Here is a 12,781-nt window from a genome sequence, read left to right on the forward strand (position 1 = left end):
CGGTCTTCTGTGTCGCTCGCGCTGGGAGTTGGAGACTGGAGCTGTTCCTATTCGGCCATCTTGCTCCCCTCCCCCAGATTTCTCCAAACTACCTCACTTTTTAATGGGTTTTGTAAAGCAATAGATATCTTTTAAGAAGGCTAAGAACAATTACACAGTAATAGATAATAATGAAGAAACACATACCTAAATAATAAAAATTATGAGATTTTGAAATTTTAGGTTCTTTAGAAAATGCCATGAAATATCTGAAAAGCTAGAGTTTTAGAGCCTTTTTAAAGTTATTTATTTCTGTGCAACAAATCACCCCAATAATTAGCAGCTTGAAACAATGAACATTTATTTCTCACAGTTTTTGTGGGTAGGGAATCTAGGAGCAACTTATCTATGTAATTCTAACCTGTGGGGTTGTGTCAAGATCTTGTCTGGGGCTGCTATCATTTGAAGACTTGATTGAGACTGAGGGATCTTCTCCCAGGATATCTCAGTCATAAGACTGGCAATTTGTTGCTGGTTGTTGGCAGCAGACCTCCCCATAGGACTGCTTAAGTGTTGTTATCACATGGCAGATGGCTTCCCCTAGAACGAGTCATCTAGAGAGGACAATGTGGAAGTTGCCATGTATATATTTTTTGAAATAGCCACACACTGTAATTTGTGCTATATTTTTTTGATTACACAGGTCTGTCCTATTCATTGAGGAGGTGACCATTCAGGAGGTAGGAATCATTGGGGATCATCTTGGACAATGGTTACTAGAGCCTTTTTGAAATAAGATCTGCAAGTGGTACTGCAAATGTTTTTGTTGAACGTCAGGATAGGTGAACACATATTAATTTGTTGAATTTTATATTAGTTAGTATTAGTTAACATTTTTGAATGGTTTTACAGTAGGAAACATTTAAGAAAATTAATGGAATTTATTATTTTATTCAGGAACAGCAAAAACAGTGTTTTTGAGATGTAACGTCATTTGAGAAGACATAACAAATATGTTTTCATCCTTCCTCAGTGACATGATTTGGCTGTGTATCTCCACCCAAATCTCATCTTCAATTGTAATCTCACATGTCAAGGGAGTGTCCAGTAATCCCTATGTGTTGAAGAAGGGAAGTGATTGGATTTTGGGGGCGGTTCCCTCATTCTGTTCGTGATAGTGAGTGAATTCTTATGAGATCTGATGGTTTTATCAATTTATTTTTTTCCTGTGTGCTCACACTGTCCTGCTGCCTTGTGAAGAAGGTGCCTGCTTCACCTTCCACCATGATTGTAAGTTTCCTGAGGGCTCCCCAGCCATGCAGAACTGTGAGTCAATTAAATCTGTTTACAAATTACCCAGTCTCGGGCAGTTCTTTATAGGAGTGTGAAAACAGACTAATACACTCAGTTTGTGTCTTGGGAATTTTAGTTTTATGGAATACTGTTGACTAAATAAACAAAAGAGGCATATGAACTTTCAAAAATCATTGATATAGATGCATAATTATTTTCATGTGGTCTTATATTAAAATACGAGATAAGAACTGCATTTCCCCTCCATCCCTTGACTCAGTACCCAGCTCTTCTTCACATTTATTTTTCACTAGCATGACTAAAACTGGTGCATTCTCTGATATTTATACTCTTATCCTCATCTCTCTAAATAAATTAGATTCCTATTGAACTTGGAGCCTGTGCATAATAATTACGCTTGATTAAATTTAGTGCTTTGCATTTTGAAAAACATTATTCCTAGTCTGTTGTTTTCATCTCTCTAACTAACTGAAACTTCTTGAGGGAAATAATCTTGACTTATATTTCTCTTGGATTCCTAGCCCTGGAGTGCTGTGGCACAGTGCTGCTTGCATAGCTCGTCATAACTCACTCAACAGTTGGTATGTAATTCAAAGGGATGTTGTACCTGAAATATCAGATGCTATAACCTAGAATCAGGCATATTAACTTAGATTTCTCCATAGCCTTCTGAAACAAAACGTCTGGCTTTTTTTGTTGTCTTTTCTAGATGAATGTCAAGGAATAAAGAATGGTGCATTGCTCAACCATAGGCTTTATCATATTCTGGAAATATTTTTTTCTGATTGCATTGCGTCTGTTTTGGATGACCTGATTTAAACAAGCTTTTCATGAATGCCTCATTTTTTTTTTTTTCTAGAAGCACTGTGGTTTTCTTTCATAGGGTAGCTATCAGAGAAGTGATATTATAAAAAGTAGAAATTTTACTTGAAACCCAATAATGTTATGTTTCTGGGACTACTGTAGTTTTTGAACAGGTTTAAGTAATGGACTATGTTCTGTTAGGACTTTGCGCAAAAGATTCTGTACACATTTAGTTATAGATAGTGCCTGTAGAAATTTTGATGTTTAAATTTATATGGCAGCTGTTCAAATTCCATTTTTTTTCTTTTTTAAATCACATTTTTAGAGCCAACAGGTCTATGGAATACAGAGTCCAGTCACCCAGAACAGTCATATAAATGTTTAATTTAAAGAGTCACAAGGGGTAAGAACGGATGTCAAGCAGCCCTGAGACATTCTTGTGCCTGTAAGGAGGATTCCACAGGCCAGCGCCATCAAGGTTTTGCCTGCAGGAAGCAAGAGAAAGTTAATGCAGATCAGGACAGTTTCTCAAGAAAGTAACCTGTGTGGACAAATATTGTTTAGGGCCATACAATGCCTTTTCTTTCCGTCTTTCTAAACCTTGAGCTTTACAGTAAGTTATCTAAAGGCAGTGCAGCTTAACTAAGTGCTGATGAAATCATAAAAGGATATATTTTAGAAACACTCTTTTGGCCCATGCTATTTGGGCCAGTGTCATTTGGGGAGAACCTGGATTGCATGACGAAGAGTAGAGGGCAGCTGCTCTCTCTACTCATTCTTTTAATGATGATTGAGAAAATACTGGGTCTGCCTAACAGGCCACAGGAACACTGCTGCTTCTGTTGCTGTCCATCTGCTTGAAGCAGTTTAGGGGAAAGACCACGTGGTCTGTTTGTTTTGAATACTAAATAGCACCCTTTAAGCCTCAAAGCTTTGGTTTCAGTGTCTGTGAAATTTGGGCGTCCTTCGGGTTTTATTGATCCTTCAAGGTCCTTCCAGCTTGGACATTTTGGATTCTGTTACATGCTTTAGGTGGAAACTGCTCTATGAAACACATTAAAAAAATGTATCCAGGATTGTGAAGCTGGACCGCTTAGAGCTTTATAAATTTTCAGTTGTTTGTGGAGTTAAAAAAATTTGTTTAACACTTTGGCAGACTTGTGGAGAATGTAGAAATAAACTACTAGTTACAGTTTATAACTCAGGGAGAACGGTAGAATTAATGCACGTTAAACAAAATACTAATTGTATTACTTAAAATTTTTCCTTTTAAAATTTTTTCTTAGTCCAACATCCAAATTTTCTGATTCAAGTCAATTTTTATGTCTCAGTCAATTGTTTTTTGTTTTCCTCACATTTCCTAAGGCACTGTTTTGCTAGTTTATAATTTTTGTTACTTTTAGGATTTTGTTCCTTGTCCCATTTTCTAAATTTCTGAGTTTGGTTTTGATAAATTGATTTTCTGTCTGAATAACTCTACAGATTATTTTGGGAATTTTAGGTATATAGTAGTACCTCTTCAAGTAACAGTTATGTGGTTAGCTCATTTCTTATAATTATGTTATTTTCTGGTTCATGTCTAGAATTTCCAGTATAATGTCAAATTATGATGGTGCCAATAGGGATCCTTATTTTGCTTTTTATTTTAACATGAACAAAAACTATAATTATGTATAAGACACTTTCTGTTTGCATGTATTATATCATTTGATCCTCATAATAAGCATATGAGGTATGTGCTAATATTATTCCCATTTTACAAAATTGAGAGGTTGAGTAATTTGCTTGAGAATGTCCTAAAGTGACCGAGTCAAGATTTGAAACCAAGCCTGAGCATGTGTGCTCAACCACGTTATCATTCCACCTTCCATGTGATTTTCACTTGAGAGTACCGTGAAGATCATTGTATGTTTGTATATTTGACTTCTAAATTAATGGATTTCCTAATGTTGAATAAATCGCATTATTTTTACTCTCACCTGTTACCTCTACATCCATTTGTGTTTCTTTGCTATTAAACTTTAGATCCAACATTAACAAAATTATTGTTGTCAATAAAACATTTTTTTACATTACATGCCTTTTTTTTTTTTTTTTTTTTTTTTGAGATGGAGTCTCGCTCTGTTACCAGGCTGGAGTGCAATGGCGAGAAATCTTGGCTCACTGCAACCTCTGCCTCCCTACGTGTCTTTTTTAAATGTCAAGTGTGAAGTTTATTTCTCTGGCTTTACTAGACTATAGACAAACAAAAATAAATCCTTATGTCATTGGGCAATGTAGTAACTATCACATATAAATTTTACTGCTATATTAGTTAAAAATGTCTAAGGAGCAGGGAAATGACATTTGTTGTGTACCTACTATTTTCAAGTGCTCATCATATCCAATTACATTTTTTTTTTACATTGTGTGAATTCACATAATGTAAAACTAACCATCTTACAGTACACAATTCGGTGGCATCAACATTTCCAATGTTGAGCAGCCATCACCTTCATTTAGTTTCAAAACCATTTCATCCTTCCAAAAGGATACACTATACACATTAAACAGTCATTCGCCATTCTCCATACCCCTCAGGCCCTGGCAACAACAATTTGGCTTTGTTCTCTATAGATTTACGTATTCTGGATGTTTTATATAAATGGAATCATACAATTTATGACCTGTGGTGTCTGGCTTCTTTCAATTATCATAATATTTTCAAGATTCATCCAACATCATGGCATACATCAGTACTTCATTACTTTTGTTGGTTGAATGGTATTCTATTGTATGGATATACCAAATTTTGTTTATTCATTCATCTGTGAATGGATATTTGGCTTGTTTCCACCTTTTGGCTATTGTGAATAGTGCTGCTATAGCATAGATGTACAAATATCTATTGAAATATCTGCCTTCAGTTTTTTTGGGCATATTCCTAAAAGGGAAATTGCTGGGTCAATTGGTAATAGGATGCAAGTTTTTGAGGAACCTCCAAACCTTTCCACAGTGGCTGCACCATTTTACATTCCCGGTAGCAGCATACAAGGATTCCAGTTTCTCTGCATCCTAGTCAAGTCTTGTTATTTTCTTTCTTTTTTTTTTTTTTTTAATTGTAGCCATCCTAGTGAGTATAAAGTGGTATCTCATTGTGATTTTGATTTGCATTTCCCTGATTATTTGTGTTGGTCATCTTTTCATGTGCTTGTTGGCTTTTGTATATCTTCTTTGGAGAAATGTCAAAAATACTTTGCCCATTTTTTGACTATATAGAAATGAAAATTTGTTGTCTATCTCCTGTGATTATATCCTCACTTTCACCAAATAATTCACAGTTTTATAATTCACAACAAAGAATTAGTGCTATGACTTCCAGAATATTCTTCTTGTATGTTAGTGTCAAAACTCTTTCAAAGGAAAGAATACTAGACCATTTTCTGTTGCATGGTGATATTAATGACAGTGATTCTGAGACTAAAAAACTTGCTTTTCTTGTTTGGGAAATGCTTAATTGAGAAATGCCAAAGTTGTTGACACTAAAGAATGATTAGTTAGAGGATCATGGTCAGAGATAGTGGTGGCCAGGACACTTACGACTAGTAGGAAGAGGGAGGGAGTGAAATTCTTAAGCTGAATAATCAGGGTATTTCCTTTGAAGCTTCTTTCTATTGTTTTTTTCTGCTTTAAAAACTGCTTGTGTTATTGCCAAAGAGTATTATTAACTTCAAAGCCAGGAGTCCATTGCCCATTTTTAATTTTTTTGGTCTTTTTGTTGACTTCTAAGACTTCCTTACATATTCCTAATATTAGGCCCTTGTCAGGCAAATGATTTACAAATATTTTCTCCCATTCAATGGGTTGCATTTTTACTTTCTTCATAGTGTCCTCGATGCACAGAAGTTTTAAATTTGGTAAAATCCAATTTGTCTATTTTTTCTTTGGTTGCTTACGTTTTTGTTGTTATATCTAAGAAGCTATTGCCAAATCCAAGGTCATGAAGATTTATTCATGTTTTCTTCTAAGAATCTTACAGTTTATAGGTCTTACATTCAGATATTTGACCCATTTTGAGTTAATTTTTATATATCATATGAGATAGGGGGCCAACTTTATTTTTTTTGCATGTTGATATACAGTTGCTCCAGCACCATTTGAAGAGTATATTTGTTTCCCATTGACTGTTTTTGGCACCTTTGTCAGAAGTTGATTGACCATGGGTTGGATGAGTTTATTTTTGGACTCTCACATTTATTCCATTGATCTAGATGTCTATCCTTATGTTAGTATCACGTGTTTTGATTGTTGTAGTTTGATAGTAAATTTTGAAATAGGTAAGTGTGAGTCCTCCAGTTTTATTTTTCCTTTTCAAGATTGTTTTGCCTATTCAGGGGAACTTTCAATTCCATTGACTTTTAGGATCAGTTTTTCTAGTTTTGAAAAAAAGGCCCTTGGGTTTTTGATAGGGATTGCAAAGAATCTGTAGATAGCTTTGGGGAGTCTTCCCATCTTAACAATATTGTCTTTCAATCCATGGACATGGGATGCCTTTCCTTTCATTTAGGACTTCTTTAGTTTCTTTCAGGAATATTTTATACAAGTCTTGTGCTTTTTTGGTTGGATTTATTTCTAAGTATTTTATTCTCATTTATGGCATTTTAAATGGAATTGTTTTCTTAATTTTGTTTGTAGATTGTTCATTGTTTGGAAATAAAACTTATTTTTATATAATTTCCCTGTACCCTACAACTTTAGTGAATTAGTTTATTAGCTCTAGTAGGTTTTTTTGTATTCTTTATGATCTTCTGTATAATGTGTAATCATATTCATTTACAAATAAAGATATTTTTTAGAATTACTGGTTTTTATTATTCTGATGATAGTGAACTTTGGGCAGTGTTCTTTGTGTGTTTCTGCTCAGAGGTCATTGAACTTTGGGGGTTTGTAGTTGTCATGATATTTGGAAAATTTTTGGCCATTTGTGTGTGAATGTTTTCAGTCACTCTCCATATCCCTTTCTGGAGCTCCAATTAAATATATGTTTGACTGAGTATTTGTTCATTTTATTTTAATTTTCTTTCTCTCTGTGGTTCATTTGGCATGGTTACTGTTGATAAGCCTTCAGGTTAACTGACATTTTCTTCTGCAATGTCTTTCTCTTCTGTTAATGCCACTCAGTGAGAATTTTATTTTAGATGATGTATGTTCTATCTATAGATGTCACATTTAATTCTGCTTCTTAAGTTTGCTCCTCTTTATGCTTACATTTTTATTTAATGTTGAACACTTATAATATTTATATTAGAAGTTTAAGATCCTTATTTGCTAATTCCAAAATGTATGTCATTTCTGGGTCTTTTTGTATGATTTTCTTCCTGGTTATGTATCACATATTTGTGCTTCTTCATGTGACCAGCAACTTCTGATTGGATGTTGGACATTATGAATTTTACATTGGGTTTTATTGACTTCCTTTAAAGAGTGTTAGAGTTTGTTATGATAGGCAGTTAAGTTACTTGAAGAGCAGCTTGATTTTTTTCAAGAATTATTTTAAAGCATTGTTAACGTCCACAGAATTCTTTACTCAAGGGTTAATTTAGCATTACTACTAATGGATGATCCTTTTGGCCTTTATAATGAATGTACCACATATCTTGCATGTCTGGTGGGAGACCTAATGAATCCCAACCTTGTGTGAGCTCTGAGAATTGTGGCTTACAGCTCCTTGGTAATTGTTTTCTTCCTTGGCAGGGTTTCTTTGTCTAGCCTCATGGGTTTCCCCATTGCATGGGCAGACTTTCAGCCAAAGACTCAAGGACCCTATGCCAATTTCTGGAGCTCTTTGTCTGTGCAGTGCCCTCATCTCCACACTGTTCCTTACAAATTCTAGCCCCTTTGTCCTCCTCTCATCTGATTTCTGTCTCTTCAATTTAGTAAGATACTTGGGCTCTATTTGGTTTCTGCCTTTTTGTGCCATGTTTTGGAAATTTTGGCAGGCAGAAATCAGGTAATTGTAACTCTTACTTTGTTTTCATTCTCTGTCATCACAGTTCTGCACTGCCTGTTGTCAAATCCAAAAATAGTTGCTGTAATATTTTGTCCAGTTTTATAGTTATTTATAACAAGAGGACAGAAGTAGAAGCCAATGGCCTGAATTAGATCCTTTTAATAAAGCAAATAAAAGTAGAAAAATAAGAGTTTTAAGGTACAATGGGAGTTTGAATCTTGCTGTTGACATTACTAAAAGGCTAGAAGAAAAGGGGACCTTAAAAATTCATGTAGGCCAGGCACAGTGTCTCATGCCTATGTAATCCCAGCACTTTGGGAGGCCAAGGAGGAAGGATTCCTTAAGACCATGAGGTCAAGATCAGCCTGGGCAATGTAGAGATACCCCATCTCTACAATAAAACAAAAACATTAGTTGAGTGTTGTGGCATGCACTTGTAGTCCATGCCACTCAGGAGGCTGAGGTGAGAGGAACGCTTGAACCCAGGAGTTTGAGGTTACAGGGAGCTATGATTGCACCACTGCATTCCAGCATGGGTGACAGAGCAAGTCTCTGTTTCAAAAAAAAGTCATGTTATTGAATGCCTATTTAAAAAGTATTAAGACTGAGGGGAAGGAAAGCAAAATAATGTGCCTGTCGATGCCTGATTTTTGGCTTTACAGTTTGGATGGACAGAACCTGGGTCTCTTTATACCTAGATCATTGTTAGTAATTGGAGTGTATTATCTTCTTGCCATTTCAACTGAGTAGAGAGTATGTCATTGCAATTGTCACTAGCTATGGTAAAAATGATACTAACAGTCCATCCGGTGAGGTTTTAAACCTATTCCTTCTTGCCCTTGGTTGCATTAAATTTTAGTTTTGATTTTATCTTTCTTGTGCAGTGTTTTATAGAATCTGACTTAATAGCATTATTTTATAGCATCTGACTTAATATTACCTATCTTGTTAAATCTAAAAATATATTTATAGAGATCAGCAAGAAGCCATGAAATTGAAAACATAGATAAAAATATTTTTATATGTATTTATTTATTTATTTTTTAAACAGAGTTTCCCGCTTGTTGTCTAGGCTGTAGTGCAATGGCATGATCTCAGCTCACTGCAGCCTCTTCCTGCTGGGTTCAAGTGATTCTCCTGCCTCAGCCTCCCAAGTAGCTGGGATTACAGACATGCGCCACCATGCCTGGCTAATTTTGTATTTTTAGTAGAGATGGGGGTTTTACTATGTTGGTCAGGCTTGTCTCTAATTCCTGACCTCAGGTGATCCACCCACCTCGGCCTCCCAAAGTGCTGGGATTACTGGCATGAGCCACCGCACCCTGCCTTGATTGTTCTTCTTTATTTATTTACCATGTGTTATTGACTACTTTACATGTCTCTATTTCTCATTTACTACCTGAATTGACTAGCATTTTAGTATAATGAATAATGTGCCTCAATGATTTAAAAAATTTGCATCACTTTGTTTCCTGTTCTTATTCAAGGATATTTCTTTAATGGGAAAAATGTACCTCAAAACATCAAGTATGCAAGCAGAAACACCTGAGATACAAGCAGAGCATAGATTCCAGATGGGTGCTGAGGAATCACAAACGGTAAGGTCTTTAATAAAAATCCTCCTTGCCTCTGTTAAAGTAACAGCATGCTTTCTGTTGCTTGAATGTTTATATAGAGAGTTAAAAAAAATTTCTCTGATGTATTTTAGAAATGTGTTTACCTGTGAGAACATCTAACTCGATACCACACTGGGAGTCTTGGCCATTTTGGCTCACTGTTGCTGGCTACCATGGACCTTCTGAGAGCTAAGGCCCCAAACTCTTTTTAGAAGGGGAAGATTTTAAGAATTCTGATTTAGAGACATTTAGATCTAGAAGGTAGTTGGATAATTAATTAAAAATTGTTAGCTTCTAAGAAAGCATTACTTTTGTCTGTATTCAGCTAGAAGAATTGTTAAAAGCATTGCAAGGGGAGAATTTGGTTGAGAAATGTGGACAGTTGGTGACAGAAATTTGTTGTGGAAATAAATCTTTCTTTTTATCCATCATTGGTAAAATAACCATTGGATTCAAAGCAATCTGGAACATATTCCTTGTGAATGGAAAGTGTCTCCCAGTATATAGAAACTCACATTTACATAGAAAAGTGATAACCTGATGGTCAGTTCCTCTACAAAGAATTCATAAAATGTTACCATTAAATTACAAGCTCCTTTGGTTCCTGAAAATATGACCCCTGCATACATAAAATTGTGATCATATTTCATTTTTAGGTTAGCATATCATGTTCAGAAAGTGCATGGAATTTTTTCTTTTGACAAAAGCTATGAATCCTGTAATGTTAGAGTTACCCCAAATGGTTGAACTCCTAGAGTTTGAGATGCTTTCAGGCCATATCTTTTCTCCTTTGTATTCTTATCACTAGCCTCATGACCCAGCATGAGATGGTACTAGTAGCCCTTTGTAATAGTATGTGAATATATCAATTAGGAAGCCTTACCATATATGCTGTGGACTTAAGACTGACATCTAGGGTAGCTGCCTCCAGTTGACACTGTTTACAAACAGATATCAAACCTTCTGACCTCGACGCCTCTAACAGGTATAGTAAACTGAAAGTACAATACCAGTTAGGTTTAGCAAAATAGAAATCTTCATTAATAGAATAAACCTAATACCATTCACTATATTCATGTAAAGTATAAGGAAAGATACCATTTTGAAGGAAACTGTGAAAAAGGCCAACAATCAGATATCTTAGATACCATCTTGATTATTTAAAATAAAGAGTTAAACAAAAATATTAATTTATTTGTAATTCTGCTGGAACCATTCCCTAAGCATTGACATTTACAGGCAATCACTGGACCTCTTCTGGCCTCTGGCTTTTTATAAGGAAGCTGACCCACTTCTCTAGAGGTAAAATACTTTTCGACTTGGTACCTGGTCATGGACGCTTCCATCCATCCCTCCTGCCCTCAGACATCAGACTCCATCTTCTTTGGCCGTTGGACTCTTGGACTTACTCTAGTGGTTTGCCGGGGGCTTTTGGGCCTTTGGCCACGGACTGAAGTCTGCCTTGTCAGCTTCCCTACCTTTGAAGATTTTGGACTTGGACTGAGTCACTATTGGCTTCATTCTTCCTCAGCTTGCAGAGGACACTCACAAAAACTAAATACAAAAAGATATATCCCTTGTAAAGGTGTGAGTCAAGCCAATGGAGTGGCTGAGTGGCTCCCTGCTAAATATTCAAATGTCCCCTACCCTCTTGCAGTTAGATGGGGTCATGTAGCTGTTTGTGGCCAATGGGGTGTGAAGGAAAGTGATATGGTCACTGTTCGGTGGTGACCATAAAAGCTGTGTTTTGGTGTGAAGGAACTACCACCTGGAAGCAGCCTAGATGGCTGAGCTACCATAAGAAGTATGCCTGCCCTAAAGAGCCACTTTGATTTGTAGTGAACACACTGCCCCAGTGTGTCGAACCACTATTTTTTTTGGGGGGGGGTGGCGGGGGTTGGGCATAGTCTATCCTGATGACCAGTGACAAAAATGAAGCTAAAAAAGTTTAAGTACCTTGGCTAAGGTCAAACATCTATTAATTAACAGATCCCGGATTTGAATTCAGTCCCATTTGGTTAAAAACATGTTCTTAATCTTTCCATAACACCATCCAGTAGCTTTATAAAAACATGAGCTCCTGCTTGATGACTTGTGATATGGAAAAAAAAAAAGAACCAAGCTGAGCTCAAGATTAAAGTTCTATTTTACAAAATTAAATTTCTTGGTCTAGCTGTACCTTCTTGCATAATAAAGAAAATTTCATAGTATTTGGTATTGTATGCCATCTTTTACCCATAACAACTGTGGGGTAGCTGTAGTTTTGAGACAAAGGCTGAGGAAAATAATTTGCCAGCGTTCACATTTTTCTTAAGTCAATTTGAGCTTCTCTTTCTAAGTCTTCAGAGGAAACTTATCACCTGTGCTTAGTTTCAAGCTTGCATTTTCATATTCATCTTGTTGTCAGATAGAAACTGTTACATCACTGAAAAGCCTAGAAGGACCAATTAAAAAAAAAAGCATTCTCGCACATTTACTTTTTCCAACAGAGTATGCAAAAGGAACTTCCTGAAGCCATGTCAAGTATTCTCCAGATTGAACAAGAGGATATAGAATGGGGAACCTCAGAAGTAGAAAGCACTGTATTTAAACCTCAGGAAATTTCGCAAGTTCAGCCAGCAGAGGAATTAAGTAAACCTTTGGAAGATGGACAGCCCACAAGTGATTCAAAAGAAGCCAAGCGGGTGTCTTTAACGGTAAGAAACTATTTATGTTGGAAACACCTAAGAGTTATGAGAATTGAGGATGTGCAGGTGTGAAGAATTGGCCCAGGCAAGGACCAAGGTATGGGGCTGGGGGCTGGGGGTGGGGGTGATGGTGTGTTCACTCTGAAAAGGGGGCCTCAGAAATGCAAGTTGCCCACTTAGGAAAAGAGAACATGTTTTTTGAGGGATTTCTAGTGTCAACCCTAATTGCAACTCTGGGGAAAGAAGACAGATTTTCAAGGAGGGAAGGAATTTTTTGGTCTTTTAGAAATTGGCCAAGAATCTTCTAGTTACCATCTCGAGGAAGTCAGGAATTGTAGTCCAGGAAATAGAACTTGGTGAACTTTATAGCTTTTATAACTTTACCTCATTTA

The 12,781-nt window shown here is 36.2% G+C and overlaps 1 protein-coding gene across 1 annotated transcript in view; it reads left to right on the forward strand.

Moving 5' to 3' along the window:
* TTC6 (tetratricopeptide repeat domain 6) overlaps positions 1-12,781 on the forward strand; it is a 225,026-nt gene that overhangs the window by 68,033 nt on the left and 144,212 nt on the right. The window contains 2 exon segments of the mRNA XM_017895392.1: positions 9,574-9,684; positions 12,192-12,398. Of these exon segments, the coding sequence (XP_017750881.1) occupies positions 9,574-9,684; positions 12,192-12,398 (318 nt within the window).

This window comes from Rhinopithecus bieti, unplaced genomic scaffold (genome assembly GCF_001698545.2).
Source record: "Rhinopithecus bieti isolate Rb0 unplaced genomic scaffold, ASM169854v2 scaffold_1306, whole genome shotgun sequence".
NCBI classification, from domain to species: Eukaryota; Metazoa; Chordata; class Mammalia; order Primates; family Cercopithecidae; genus Rhinopithecus; species Rhinopithecus bieti.